Source organism: Anomaloglossus baeobatrachus, chromosome 8 (assembly GCF_048569485.1).
Source record: "Anomaloglossus baeobatrachus isolate aAnoBae1 chromosome 8, aAnoBae1.hap1, whole genome shotgun sequence".
In the NCBI taxonomy this organism is placed as follows: domain Eukaryota; kingdom Metazoa; phylum Chordata; class Amphibia; order Anura; family Aromobatidae; genus Anomaloglossus; species Anomaloglossus baeobatrachus.
The window spans coordinates 67,738,309-67,754,541 of record NC_134360.1 but is presented as its reverse complement, the minus strand read 5'-3'; the positions used below and the strand labels follow the sequence as shown (position 1 = coordinate 67,754,541).

The window sequence follows — 16,233 nt, the reverse complement described above, 5'->3', positions numbered from 1 at the left end:
AGGTACCCTTAGTTGAATTGTGTTTGTTGCCTGCTGATAAGATACCAGTGATGTAAAACTGCAAATGCTACTCAGTTGATGCATATGGCAGAGTTTTATTTTCTGACACATGCATCATTAAACCATTATTTGCAGTTTCACAAAACTGATTTGTCAGCATCAGGCAACAAACACAACTCTGCACTACCATTGTGGAGAATTGCAGGAGAGTTGAGCACTGAGATAACCCAGCTAATAATGATGTAAAACCATACAGGCAGCTATACTGATGTGCAAGTGCATCTCAATAAATGAGAATATCCTCAAAAAGTTAATTTATTTCAATAATTCAACACAATAAGGGAAACACATATATTATATAGAGTCATTACACACAGAAGGATCTATTCCTATATATTATGTAGGGTCATTACACACAGGGGGATCTATTTCAAGTGTTTATTCCTGTTAATGTTGATGACTATGGCTTACAGCCAATAAAAACCCAAAAGTCATTATCTCAGAAAATTAGAATAATTACCACAAGGCACCTTCAAAGGCTTCCTAAGCGTTTAAAATGGTTCCTTATCCTGGTTCAGTAGGCTACACATTCATGGGGAAGACTGCTGACTTGACAAATGTCCAGAAGGCAATTATTGACACACTTCACAAGGAGGGTAAGCCACAAAAGGTCATTGCTAAAGAAGCTGGCTGTTCACAGAGCGCTGTATAAAAGCATATTAATGGCAAGTTCAGTGGAAGGAAAAAGTGTGGTAGAAAAAGGTGCACAAGCCACCGAATAACCGCAGCCTTGATAAGATTGTTAAGAAAAGGCTATTAAAAAATTTGTGGGAGATTCACAAGGAGTGGACGCTGCTGGAGTCAGTGCTTAAAGAGCCACCACACACAGACGTATCCAGGACATGGGCTACAAGTGTCACATTCCTTGTGTCAAGCCACTCATGACTAATAGACAACGCCAGAAGCGTCTTACCTGGGCCAAGGAGAAAAAGATCTGGACGGTTGCTCAGTGGTCCAAGGTGTTGTTTTCAGATGAAAGTAAATTTTGCATTTCATTTGGAAATCGCGGTCCCAGAGTCTGGAGGAAGAGTGGAGCGGCCACAATCTAAGCTGCTGAGGTCTAGTGTGAAGTGTCCACAATCAGTGATGGTTTGGGGAGCCATGTCATCTGCTGGTGTAGCTCCACTGAGTTTTTTCAAGACCAAAGTCAGCAAATCCGTCTACTAGGAAATTTTAGAGCACTTCATGCTTCCCTCTGCCGACAAGCTTTTTTGGAGATGGAAATTTCATTTTCCAGCAGGACTTGGCCCCTGTCCACACTGCCAAAAGTACCAATACCTGGTTTAATAACCACAGTATCACTGTGCTTGATTGGCGAGCAAACTCTCCTGATCTAAACCCCATAGAGAATCTATGGGGTATTATCAAGAGGAAGATGAGAGACACCAGACCCAACAATGCAGACAAGCTGAAGGCTGCGATCAAAGCAATCTGGGCTTCCATAACACCTCAGCAGTGCCACAGGCTGATCGCCTCCATGCCACACCGCATTGATGCAGTAATACATGCAAAAAGAGCCTCGACCAAGTATTGAGGCATTTCCAGTACAGACTTTTCAGTAGGCGCCAACATTTCTGAGCTTAAAATCATTTTTTCAGTTGATTTTATAAAATATTCTAATTTTCTGAGATAATGACTTTTGGGTTTTCATTGGCTGTAAGCAATAATCATCAACATTAACAGAAATAAACACTTGAAAAAGATCCCTCTGTGTGTAATGACTCTATATAATATATAGCAGTAGATCCCTCTGTGTGTAATGACTCTATATAATATATAGGAATAGATCCCTCTGTGTGTAATGACTCTATATAATATATAGGAATAGATCACACTGTGTGTAATGACTCTATATAATATATAGGAATAGATCACTCTGTGTGTAATGACTTTATATAATATACAGGAATAGATCACACTGTGTGTAATGACTATATAATATATAGGAATAGATCACTCTGTGTGTAATGACTCTATATAATATATAGGAATAGATCCCTCTGTGTGTAATGACTCTATATAATATATAGGAATAGATCCCTCTGTGTGTAATGAATCTATATAATATATAGGAATAGATCCCTCTGTGTGTAATGAATCTATATAATATATAGGAATTGATCACTCTGTGTGTAATGACTTTATATAATATATAGGAATAGATCACACTGTGTGTAATGACTCTATATAATATATGCGTTTCCCTTTTTATATTGAATTACTGTAATTAACTTTTTAGGGATATTTTAATTCTAATTTATTGAGATGCACGTGTAGATGGCAGTAGATAACATTGGCCAGGGAGGGTATTGTTCAAGCATGGGAAGTGCAGAGATGTATAAAGTGAATTCTACATTTAGATTAACTTGATGACAACTCAGAGTGGTGGGGATAGTTAGGAGCAAACAGGATAGGGGGAGGGGTTTGCAGCACTGGAGAGAAGCAAGTACTGCTGGATAATAGGGCCACCCATTCAGTTATGTAAAGCTGTATGTGCACAGGGAAAGATAGGCATGAAACAAAAATACAAAGGTACAAGATGAAATGTTATGTTGGGCTTAGTCTGTATATTAGCAATAAATATGGATTTTCTGTGCTTTGTGAAAAATAATGCGATTCTGGCAGTTCCGGTTCCACTAGCGTTTTGCACGGACAAGTGCAATCCGATAAAACATCGGATTGCTCTCACTATAGTGCAAAATTATGGGGCAGTGTCCATCTGCGATTGATTTCCTCATGCCATATCGGCATGCTGCGTTTGGCAGCGAGTTTCGGCTCGCACGCACCTATTCATGTCTAGGGGTGCGTGTGATACATCGCACTGCACTCGCATGTCACCCGACTGCAGTGTGATGTACGCAGAGACAGGCCGGGGAGGAGATGGGGAGAAAGTCTTCCCCCCTCTTCTCCGCAGATGTGACCTGATCGCAAGATCATATCTCAGTCGCATGACGCTCGGCTGACGCGCGCAGCAGAGGGACATTAGCATATCGCTGCCGGAAGCTACACAAAAGTGGAACCGAACCCTAACCCTTTTAACTCTTTGGCTGCAAAAAGAATTTTGAGATCTGTATCAAGAAAAACGAGTCCTACCCCTTCCACAGATAAATTATACAAATTAATCACATTTTCCGCTTCATGAACAATGTAGGCTCGCAGGAATTATGTAAGTTGTTTTTTTAAACGAGCTTTACTCTTGTGTAACACATTTTTCACCTTGAAAATTAACTTATTTTACCTGCAGACACAAAGAAGATGCCAGCACTTAATATGATATTGTGTCGAGTTTTGTAGAACTCGCTGGCAGCAATGCACAGTCCTCCCATGAAGAGTAGGATCACACTGAGGATAGGGAATATACTGGAAGCCCTCACAGCCCCTGTAGAAAGAAAGTGACAGGATCATATAGAGAATAAGTCTGCTCAAGCTCTAAACATCAGAACGACATTTTGGCTAACTACTATCTTGTCTTAGAGGGAGACTGTCACCCCCAAAACTGAAGATCAGAGGGTCCCCCACGTACCCTGACATTATGCGAGCTCTTGGCTCCTGCACTGTCAGTACGTACAGGGATAAGGATTCTATATAGGCATTGCTTCTTGAACTACTGTCTATCACCTTAAAGGGAATGGCATAGAATGGTATTTGAGGTGGCGTAATGATGCACCATGCTTACACAGAAGCCCCCTCATTTACATATGTAATAAAACTGGATTTACATAAAGCAAAATAGGTAAAATCTGTACCATGTGTATGATTTTTATAGGGGCTAAATCTCCTATATGAATGTATAAATGGTTTCATTTCAGCTTTTTTGGGGTGACAAACTCCCTTTCAATAAAATGTAAGTATACAGTTTGCAGATTTACAGCGGGTGAAATAAGTATCGAACGTGTCACCAATTTTCTAAGTTAATATATTTCTAAAGATGCTATTGATATGAATTTCTCACCAGATATCGGTAACAACCCATCCAATCTGCACAGGCAAATAAATGAAACCATAGATGTCCATAAAATAAGTTATGTTTAAAAATGAGAAATGACAGAGAAAACTCATTGACCACGATTTCTGAAATTTATTTAAGCCTTTCTTGGTGATGACTGCTTTAAGAAGAATCCTGTATGAAGAAACTAGTGGCATGCATTGCTCAGGTTTGATTTGGCCCATTCTACCACACAAAATTTGTCAAAGTCTGGAAGTCGTGTGGGCTCCTTCTATGAACTCTGAGCTTTAGTTCCTTCCACAAATTTTCTATTGGATTCAGGTCAGGTGATTGACTCGGCCATTCTTGCCGTTTTATTTTCTTTTTCTGGAACCAATTAAGAGTTTCCTGGGATGTGTGTTTGAAATCATTGTCTTGGTTTAATGTCCAGCCTTGTTTCATCTTCATCAGCCTGGTAAATGGCAGCAGAATTTTTTGTTTATCAAGAATGTCTCGGTACACTTATCCATTCATCATTCCTTCAATTATATGACGTTTGTGAGTGTTGCATACTGAAAAACAGCCCCTCACCATGATGTTCCCACCTCCAAATGTCAGTGTTGGTATGGTGTGCTGTGATTTTCAGTGGCTTTTGGCCTCCAAACATGGTGTGCGTTAGGGCATTCAAAGAGTTGAATATTGGTCTAATTGACCAGACTATATTATCCTAATATTTCACAGGCTTGTCGAAATGTTGACCAAACGTGCTTGAATTTGCTTTTTGTTAATCAATGGAGTCCTGCATGGTGAGTGTGCATACAGGCCATGGAGGGTGGGTGAGTGCATTACTTATTGTTTTCTGTGAAACAATTGTACCTGTTGATTCCAGGTGTTTTTGTAGCTGTTCACATGTGGTCATTGGCTCTTGGATAACTCTTCTGATATTTCTCACTTCTCTGTCTGAAATCTTGCGGGCAGCTCCTGCTCATGGCCGGTTTATGGTGAAATGATGTTCTTTCCATTTCCAGATTATGGCCCCCACAGAGCTCACTGGACCCTTCAGTAGTTTAGAAATTTTCTGTAACCAGTGCCATCAGTAAGGTTGCAAAGGTCTTGAGACAGCTCACTGGTTTTACCCATCACGAGATGTTTCTTGTGTGGCACCTTGGTAATGAGACCATTTTATAGTCCATCAGTTGAAGCAGCTGATATTAATTTTCCCAAAGTGGCAGGATTGCTCTCTAATTATTGATAGTTTTAAGCTGGTGTCATGACTTTCCATGGCTTTTTGCACCTCTCTTTCTTTATGTGTTTAATACTTATTCCCTGTTTTATTTCTCATTATTACACATCATTAAATTAATGGACATGTATGGTTTGATTTATTTGCCTGTTTGGCTTGGATGGGTTGTTAACATCTGGTGAGAAATTCATGTCAATAGCACCTAGAAATATATTTACTTAAAATATTGGTGACGTGTTCAATACTTATTTCACCCACTGTGTGCCAAACTGTCCTTTTTTCCTTCAAAACTACAATCAATTATTACTCTTGAATTTAACATTTTGAACATTTTAGAGCATGGCTGTGTTATTCAGTCTCCTCTTATGCCATTATTCACAACCAGGCAGTATCTGTGCAGAAGACCTTTATACATCTATTATAAAGATTACTACGATCAACAGATGAATAAGTCAAAGGTTTGATATTAAAATATACTGTATCTGTTTGTTTTCCTACAGAAAAAAAACATTAGTAACGATCAGATCACGGTTTGCATCCATTTGATTCTTGAAATTCAATATCCATTTGATATTCGTGTTTCAACTTAATTCAGTCTATTTAAAAATAATTATAGAGTAACAAAATGGATTACACTGTTTATGAAATCAATTCTAGGTGGCATTACCTGAAACACAGAAAAATTGGTTTTGACTAGAATCAATAGTTTAATTCTAAATGTTGAAGTGGCATCACTAAGCCTCTCAGCAAATTTATACAGTTTAGATTCTGCATATTCTTATTCAGTTGCATATACAGTATGCAACCATTGGTGGCCACTAGTGATGAGCGAATAGTAACTATTCGTGTTTGGATTGTTCGTAACAAATCTTAAAGGATACCTGTCAGGTGCAATATGCACCCAGAACCACAAGCAGTTCTGGGTGCATATTTCTAATCCCTGCCTAACCATCCCTGTATCTAGTAGCATATATAAAGAGATCTTTAGAAAAACATTTCTAAAGATCCTTAAGAAATGCTAATGAGCGCAGGAACTAGTTGCAAGGGCGTAATTTCCCCTGACTAGTCAGCCCTCTTAGCATGTTAACACGCCCACAGGGTCTCCAGGTCTCCATCTAACCATTAGATGACCAGGTGTTGGGCAAAGCTGAAAAAGAGAATGCGCCATGCTACACAGCTAGGTCAATCAATGTGTGGATGAAAGACCACCACATCCAAACCCTGTCATGGCCAGCCCAATCTCCAGACCTGAACCGCATTGAAAACCTCTGGAATGTAATCAAGAGGAAGATGGATTGTCACAAGCCATCAAACAAAGAAGAACTGCTTACATTTTTGCACCAGGAGTGGCATGAGGTCACCCAAAAGCAGTGTGAAAGACTGGTGGAAAGCATGCCAAGATGCATGAAAACTGTGATTAAAAATCATGGTTATTCCACAAAATATTGATTTCTGAACTCTTCCTGAGTTAAAACATTATTAGTATTGTTGTTTCTAAATGATTATGAACTTGCTTTCTTTGCATTATTTCAGGTCTGAAAGCAATGCATTTTTTTTATTATTTTGACCATTTCTCATTTTCAGAAAATAAATACAAAATTTTTTTGCCGGAAATTCTGAGACGTTGTCAGTAGTTTATAGAATAAAAGAACAATTTATATTTCACTTAGAAATAGTGACAATTTTGCAGTGGTCTCTTAATTTTTGCCAGAGCTATATACATAATTTTTTTAAAAATGTTATTTATTTATTTTACTTAATTGTTGAAAAAAAAGTAGAATGATATTGCCAAGTCAGTTTCACCGTATAATGAACATGGTTAATATATAATTAAATCTCAAAAAAGCAATGTGGAATTGTACTCTTTTTGCAATTTCAATGTGTGACGCCCTGGCAAAACCAGGTAGTCACAAGTGTACATCCTCCTTGTTACCACCAGAAACCCACACTTAGGCATAACACACAGCCATTAAACCCTAGCCACCCCTTCATGATAATAAGGACACACCAGTGGGCGGGATCGGCGGATGAGAATGCCCACCTAGGGGTCCTGAGGTGTCAGAGGCGGGAACACGTCAGTCAAGTTCAGTTGAGTTGGAAGTGGAGTAGTAGAGAGTGGAAGTCAAGTGGAGACTGTGCAGTGTAGTCAGGGGTAGTAGCCCTTGAACTACCCGGCTAGGTGGCAGACAGTGAACAGGGCCACAGGCGACGGAGATCTGGTCAAGGGAGACCTAAAGTGGACCGGGGCAGGGTTGTAACCCGCCGGTACCGACAGCGGGAATCCGGTCCGGAGGCCGTGCACACTCGGGGTGCCTGGACCCTAGGGCGAGGAAGGTTGCAAGCCCCTCTCCAATTATCCAGCCGGGGACAAGGTTCCAGACTTTGTCCCATTAACTGCCCAGATAGAGCGAAATGGAAGCCCAACGTGGGGATTAGGGTGTCCGTTAGAACCTACTGAGATCCCAAGGGTCAGCTTTCACGGGCCACAGCTCCCAACACACACAAAACCGGGAGTGGACTTCTCCGTTCCATGCGAAGTTGTCCAAAAGGAAAGAAAAACATGAAGTGCAGGAGGAAGGGATACCTGTTCATTAACCTGGGTGCGGGACCCGAATGCACCCTCCTAAGGCAGCCGGCCACTGGCAACTTGGTTTACTACTGGACTTGTGTGAAATTACTGAACTGGGAGTACACCATTGTTCCCTGGTCCAGCCCGGCGCGCCACCTCCAGCAGCCATTACTCCCATGTACCGACACAGGGCCCCGGGAATACACCTCCCCTACCCATGGAGAGGATCCCATCTTGCTGCCCCACTTCATCAGCCCCGGGCGCCCCATCACCAGGTAGCGGCGGTGCCACCATCCCGCGTCACAGACACAATAAATCCCCTGTTAATATCCCCTTTCTGACGGTTGTGAGGACGGACGGCCGTGCGAGCCTGGGTCCGGTCACCACTTGAGCCACAGCTGTAACCCGGATCTGAGCAGCCCCAGAAAGCGGCAGCGGCCCCCACCCGCAACAAATGCTCTCTGGAATGTTTTTTCCTGCTTTCCAGTGCATCCCATGATAAAGTGAATGGTGCCATTCAGAAATACAACTCATTCTGCAAAAAACCACGCCATCATATGGCTATGTGGATGGAAAAATAAAAAAAGTATAGAACTTTCTGATTTTAAATAGACAAAGAAAGAACTTTTTAATATACCTCGGAGAATTGTGCAGGATTTTTCCTTTTTTGAAAAATAAAAAAGTTATATCTTTTGGAACAAAGAGGAAAAAACTATAGCACAAAAATAGAAAATCGCCCGGTTGTGAGGGGGTTGAGAACACCTATCCAAGACACATCACTCTTTTATTTTTTCTTTCTACAATATTGATACTGCCTACAATCCACGTTAGGATAAACATATGATCTGGTTGTGATATATACGCCGTAATGTGCCAGGGTATGTGATGTACGGCTTGGTGATTGTCAGAAGTGTGGGTTGTGTAACATTTAACAAATGGCACAGGTTATATCACCTTGGAAAAACTTGCAATATTTGAATGTGTTGGTGAGATTTTTACTCTTCTCTATCAACTAAATATCTCTCCCTCCAAACTTACAGGTGTGACTTTAACGTGACACCACTAAGCTCAGTTGTCAGATTAGTGCCCTAAAAATGCAGAACTCGCACTGTATCCAGCGCTGCATGAAAATATGATGCTGCAAAGTAGTGATGGACCTAAACCCTATTCCCTTTCTCCTTTCCTATCCCTCGCTAAATTTGATGGACGTGTATCTATTTTCATCCGTACTATGTAACTGTGTAACGTGATCAGCAACATGCCTGAGGCTTCGTACATAACCATCTTATTGATTTCGGACTGATTTTTTTGGTACACAGCACTTCACAGCGATGATGGTGACATACATTTTTAATTGCACTCTTTCTCTATATAGTCAGGTAGCATGAAAAAATCACCCCAGAAAAAGTCACTCGCCCCATATAATGTAATAGGTTGTTTTCAAGTACAATGAGTTTTTTTAGGCTTTTTTTTTTTTTTTTTTGCAAAATAAGCAAAAGCAATCTGCTCTGAATATTGCTCTTTACTACATTTTCACTCATTTTGATGCACTTTTGGTGTAGATTTAGGCGACGTGCACTCTCTCAGTATTTGGTTGTAAAAAGTTCTGCATCAAATCTGCTTCTCTTGGCAGAAAAAATGTGTTTGTTTTGCTTTTATTTTTCTACATTTTTGCTAATGCATAATAATAAATGCATAATAATAATAATACAAAAATAAATCATTGTTTGCATGTTTTTTTCCATCCGTTTTCTATACATTCTGGGGTGGAAAAAAACACAGCAGAAACGCTGAAGGAATTGACATGCTGCAGATTATTTCTGCACCAAATCTGCAAGAGAAAAAAAAAAATCAACATGTGCACAAAACTTCAGGATTCTCATAAGGATTTGCATGGAGTTTTGTGAAAAACGACCTAACAAATGTGATAAAAATGCACTGTGTGCATATAGCCTGAATATAACATTTTTATAATGCTTTTTTAGTACAGAAATGCAGAGATTTTACATTTAACAATGTAATGGCATTTTTTCCATGCATTTTTTCAGCACAACCACTTAAAAGCCTATAAGAGAAAAAGCAGACAATAATGCACAGTATAACAGCGTCTTTAAACCCACAGTGGGCATGCATTTTCATGAAATCACACCTGCTTTGCTTGAATTGTTAGATACAGCAAATATTCTGCACAAAAAAGCAGCAAAAATAATTAACAAATTCAGGATTTAAGCTACGTGGCAACATAGCCAAGATTATTTTTTCTCGCTACTAACCTGCAGATATGGGGTTAATCTGCAATATAATAGCAGGTATTCTGCACAAAAAAACACAGCAATTTTTTTTAGGATTTACGCTATGGGGGAACATGGCCAAAATAATTTTTCTTAAAGAGGAACTGTCATGTGAAAAAAAAAATGCTTACTAACCTGCAAATATGGGGTTAATCTGCAGGGTAATAGATATTCTGCATAAAACTTTTTTTTTTTTAGGTTTTAAGCTATGGGGGAACATGGACAAAATTATTTTTCTTAAAGGGGACCTGTTATGTGGAAAAAATGCTACTAACCTGTATATAGGGGGTTAATCTGCAGGGTAATAGCATTCTGAACGTGCCTGGCACCCACGCTTTGAGCCTCGCTACCGAAGGAAATTAACTCTATTACTCTTGGCAGTGTTCGGCTTCCTGTTATAGGGGTGGCCTGGCGAGGGATCAGTCACTGGTCAGTGTATAGTGAGTAGTGGCTGTCAGCTAACAGCTGGCTCTAATGTTGAGCCGGCTGTCAGTCGGTGTGGGGGGCGCAGTTACAGCTGTAGACTGACTAGTGACTTATCCCTCACCAAGCCACCCGTATAACAGGAAGTCGAACACTGCCGGGAGCAATAAAGTTCATTTCCTCCCAGCAATGAGGCTCGAAATGCAGACAATGTGCAGGTTCAAAATGCTATTAACCTGCAGATTAACCCCATATCTGCAGGTTAGTAGCATTTTTTTCACATAACCGGTTCCCTTTAAGGATGGGGCTACACAGTTACTTTACCACCTGGTCACAGTTTGTAGTATTATGAGGCTAAATTTGAAACATGGTGAAAGTAAATGTCGCGACAAGTTGACGCAACCACAAAATTGTAAGAAATGAAACATAATTTTTCAAATAATGAAAACCTTATCATGATTCTGGTGTGCTTGACTGAAAAATTGAGAGAAGCAGGAAAAGGTGCACGTGACCCACTAGTGGACACAGACAGAAAAGGGCCCCTGTGCAGGAACAATACATGGGCCCTTTGCAGCCTAAAGGGGGCTTTACACGCTACGATATCGCTAATGCGGAGTCATTGGGGTCACGGAATTTGTGACGCACATCCGGCCGCATTAGCGATGTTGTTGTGTGTGACATCGATGAGCGATTTTGCATCGTCGCAAAAACGTGCAAAATCGCTCATCGGTGACATGGGGGTCCATTCTCAATTATCGTTACTGCAGCAGTAACGAAGTTGTTCCTCGTTCCTGCGGCAGCACACATCGCTATGTGTGACACCGCAGGAACGAGGAACCTCTCCTTACCTGCCTCCACCGGCCACAATGTGGAAGGAAGGAGGTGGGCGGGATGTTACGTCCCGCTCATCTCCGCCCCTCCGCTTCTATTGGGCGTCCGCTCAGTGACGTCGCTGTGACGCCGCACGGTCCGCCGGGCAGGTAAGTATGTGTGACGGGTCTGGGCGATGTTGTGCGGCACGGGCAGCGATTTGCCCGTGTTGCACAACAGATGGGGGCGGGTACCCACGCTAACGATATCTGGACCGATATCGCAGTGTGTAAAGAGGCCTTTAGGCTGTGTGCGCACGTGTGCATTTTTCATGCGTTTCCACAGCGTTTTAAACTGCTGCGTAAACGCATACATTCTGCTTCCCCAGCAAACACTATGAGATTTTGCAAAATCCATGTGCACGTTGCGTTTTAGAATTGCCGCTGCTGAATTTTTTTGCCAAAACGCTGCGTTCTAAAAAGCAACATGTCACTTCTGTTGTGCCTTTTGGATGCTTTTCCCACTCTGTCTATGGCAGAGCAAGCATCCAGAACACATGAATTTTGCAATCCAAAACGCAGCTTTTCAGCTGCGCTTTGGAATGCACATGCGGTATTAAAATGCTGTGGAATATTTGGCACGGCAGAACGCAGAAGTGCGCACATACCCTGAAAGCTCATCAAAAAGCACAATTCCACCTGCTTTGGAGGTAGAAATGGGCCCTTGTGCGACTGCACAGGCTGCACCAATGATTTGTCCTCAAGTATGCAAAGAGCACATGCTGACCACTCGCCCAAGCTACAGAGGGGAATCCTCACAGTGTGCCAGGATTCGCAATCTGCAGTCAGATAGGATGACTGCAGAAATTTTGATTGAGCTTGGAAACCCCCTTTAATATAATTTTAGGTATTTCAGAGGGTGAATTATTTGTAATTAAAGATCTCACATTGGATAGCTGTCGGCTCTTAGCATTGTTTGGCTGATGTCTCTCCCGACGCTCCTATATACATGAATGTGCGGCTTAGCCAAACGTTCAAGAGCTGAGAAAGCCACTGGCAAACAGCTGTGGCAGCGACTTATCTCGCTGTGGAACAAAAGCATTGACCAAATCCTTCTCTCCTTGTCATTATCTAGAGGTCCTTATATTTATTAGACTGGCAGCCAATTATACAAAAATGGGGTATGGGGTAGCGGGAGACCACCATACACATTAGACTGTTGTCTAATCCAACTGATATCAGCAGGTTTTGATAACTACTGTAATATGTAAACGAGCCTTAAAAGTCCTATAGAATGCACATAGTATGTAAAATTCTCATTTTTTACACTGATTCTCACATCAAATGCCTTTGGGTAGAACACATCTCTGCTTAGAGGGAATATGTCACCATTTTTTGCCACCTAATCTGAGAGCAGCATAACGTAGAGGTAGAGATCCTGATTCCAGCGAAGTGTCATTTACTGGGCTGCTTAGTGTCGTTTTGATAAAATCCCTGTTATATCAGCAGTGGTTTATCACTGGGGATGAGCGGATCCGTGGAAGTTTGGTTCAGCAGGCTTAGCCAGACTTTAGATAAAGTTTGGTTTGGGACCCGGACTTAACCTGAACCTCAATGGAAGTCACTAATTGGGCAGTTCGGTTCTCCGCCCTCATATAGCCAGCCATAAACAGATCACTTCCATGGGTGGGTGAGGTTTTTCCATTATTTTTTTTTGTTTGGTGCACACTACATCCGATCATGCTATTGTTGTTGTTCAAACACTGCAAATGGCTCACACTGGGTTTAGCACCGAGAGTAGCTGAGCCCAGGAATATTTGCGTGAGTGATTTGCCCTATGTAAAGGACCCAAACTTCGAACCCGAACTCTGTTTTTTTTTAAAGTCTTTGTTTGGTATGAACACCAAGCACCGAACACCAAACCTCGGGTTCCCTCATCTCTAATTATCAGTGGAGGACTAGTAAACCTGCTGCCAAGTAGTCCTTCATAGTCAAGAGCTTTGTATAACCCCACCCACACCACTAATTGGCATCTTTCTGTATACAATGGTTAGAAAGCAGCCAATCAGTGGTGTGGGTGGGGTTACACAAAGCTCGGCATTGAGATAACTGCTGCAGATAAAGCAGTATTTTTTTGTCAAAATGACAGCAAGCAGCGCAGTAGGTGACACATCACTGGAATCATGGTCTCTTCCCCTACATTATACTGCGCTCAGATGGGGTAGCAAAAACCTGGTGACAGATGCCCTTTAAGGTGCTAAAAAGAAGTCAGTATAAAAAATTAAAATTCCATCAGAGGAGGTCAAAATAGGCATTTTCAGCGTGATTTCTCTGTGTTATTGCATTGCCCATATATGAGGAAATCTGCAGCTTAGGAGCGCCAGGAACAGTAAAGATCATTGAAGGATCAGGGTTTGTCACTTAAAGAGGGCCAACCAGCAGGATTTTGCTATATGAGGTAAAGGCAGTGCCACACAGGCACTAAGATGCTGAATCCAGGCATATAGGGTACTTTACACACTACCACATCGCTAGCGATTGCTAGCGATGTCGAGCGCGATAGCACCCGCCCCCGTCGTATGTGTGAAATTTTGTGATCGCTGCCGTAGCGAACATTATTGCTACGGCAGCGTCACACGCACATACCTGTGCAGCGACGTTGCTGTGACCGCCGAACAATCCCGCCTTTAAGGGGGATGTGCGTTCGGCATCACAGCGATGTCACCGCGACGTCACTAAGCGGCCGTTCAATAGAAGCGGAGGGGCGGAGATGAGCGGGACGTAACATCCCGCCCATCTCATTCCTTCTGCATTGCCAGTGGACGCAGGTAAGGAGTCGTTTGTCGTTCCTGCGGTGTCACACACAGCGACACACAACGACAAACAACATCGTACCTGCAGCAGCAACGATATTAAGGAAATGAACGACGTGTCAACGAGCAACAATTTTTGACGTTTTTGTTCTCGTTGATCGTCGCTCATTTGTGTCACACGCTGCAATATCGCTACCGGCGCCGGATGTGCGTCACTAACGACGTGACCCCGACGATATATCGGTAGCGATGTCGCAGTGTGTAAAGTACCCCTATCTGTTAGGGTACAGTTCCACTTGTGTTTTGCACGGATGAGTGCAATCCGATAAAACATTGAACTGCACTCATACCAGTGCAAAACTATGGGGCAGTATCCATCTGTTATGGACTTCTCATGCCATATCGGCCTGAAAAATGAATCGCAGCATGCTGCGTTTGGCAGCAAGTCTCCGCTCACGCACCCCCATACAAGTCTATGGAAGCGTGTGAAACTTCGCACTGCACTCGCATGTCATCCGACCGCAGTGCGATGTACGCAGAGACAGGCTAGGGAGGAGATGGGAGAAACTGCTTTCTCTCTCTTCTCCGCTGCCCGTGGCGCACAACATCGCTAACACCCGTCACATGGACTTACCTTCTCTGCGACGTCGCTCTGACCGGCGATCCGCCTCCTTTCTAAGGGGGCCGTTCGTGCGGCGTCACAGCGACGTCAAACGGCAGCCATCGAATAGCAGAGGAGGGGCGGAGATGAGCGGCTGGAACATGCCACCCACCTCCTTCCTTCCTCATTGCCGGTGGACGCAGGTAAGGAGATGTTCGTCGTTCCTGCGGTGTCACACACAGCGATGTGTGCTGCCGCAGGAACGACGAACAACATCGTACCTGCAGCAGCAATGATATTTGGGGAAGGAGCGACATGTCAACGAGCAACGATTTTTCAAGTTTTTGCACTCGTTGATCGTCGCTCCTTGATGTCACACGCGGCGATGTCGCTAACGGTGCCGGATGTGTGTCACTAATGACGTGACCCCGACGATATATCGTTAGCGATGTCACAGCGTGTAAAGCACCCTTTAGTTCTTACCAACAACAACCAGCGCTGAGCCCATCCTTCCAAGGGTCCCATAACAGCCACATGGTCTGCCTCTATGATATATATGTATATATATATATATATACATATATATATATATATATATATATATATATATATATATATACTAGCTGCAGTACCCGGGATAGTAACTGTCTCTCTGTCTCTCTCCCAGTCGCTGTCTGTCTGTCTCTTTCCTTGTCTGTCTGTGTCTATGTCTCTGTCTGTCTTTGCATCAGTCTGTCTCTATCTTTGTGTCTCTCTGTCTCTTTATCTCTGTGTCCGTGTCTGTCTGTCTCTCTCTTTCTCTGTCTCTTTCCCCATCTGTCTCCTTCCCCGGTCTGTCTCTTTCCCGGTCTGTTTCTTTCCCGGTCTGTCTCTTTTCCCGGTCTGTCTTTTACCCCGGTCTGTCTCTTTCCCCATCTGTCTCCTTCCCCGGTCTGTCTCTTTCCCCGGTCTGTCTTTTACCCCAGTCTGTCTCTTTCCCCGGTCTGTCTCTTTCCCGGGTCTGTCTTTTACCCCGGTCTGTCTCTTTCCCCGGTCTGTCTCTTTCCCCGGTCTGTCTCTTTCCCGGGTCTGTCTCTTTCGCAGGTCTATCTCCCCATCTCTTTTCCTATCTCTTTCCCTGTCTGCCTGTCTCTGTCTGTCTCTTTCCTTGTCTGTCTCTATTTCTCTGTCTCTTTCCCCGTCTGTCTCTATCAAGGTCTGTTTCTTTCCCCATCTATCTTTGTCTGTCTCTCTGGCTGTCTCCTCTTTCCCTGTCTGCCTGTCTCTGTCTGCCTGTCTCTTTCCCCGTCTGTCTCTTTCACTGTCTGTCTCTATCTCTCTGCCTCTTTCCCTGTCTGTCTCTGTCTGTCTCTTTCCCTGTCTGTCTGTGTCTTTCCCTGTCTGTCTGTCTCTATCTGTCTCCCCAACGACATCATATTACCTCACACATAAGCTTCTTATACTGACAATGTCTTTTGTTCCTATAGCAACCAATCACAGTTGCTATTAAAACCAGTATT

At 42.8% G+C, this 16,233-nt stretch overlaps 1 protein-coding gene across 1 annotated transcript in view; it reads right to left on the bottom strand.

The window, feature by feature from the left end:
- CACNG2 (calcium voltage-gated channel auxiliary subunit gamma 2) overlaps nt 1-16,233 on the bottom strand; it is a 168,825-nt gene that overhangs the window by 16,074 nt on the left and 136,518 nt on the right. Inside the window, exon 3 of the mRNA XM_075320840.1 lies at nt 3,299-3,439. Coding sequence (XP_075176955.1) covers nt 3,299-3,439 — 141 coding nt within the window. The remainder of the gene's footprint in view (nt 1-3,298; nt 3,440-16,233) is intronic.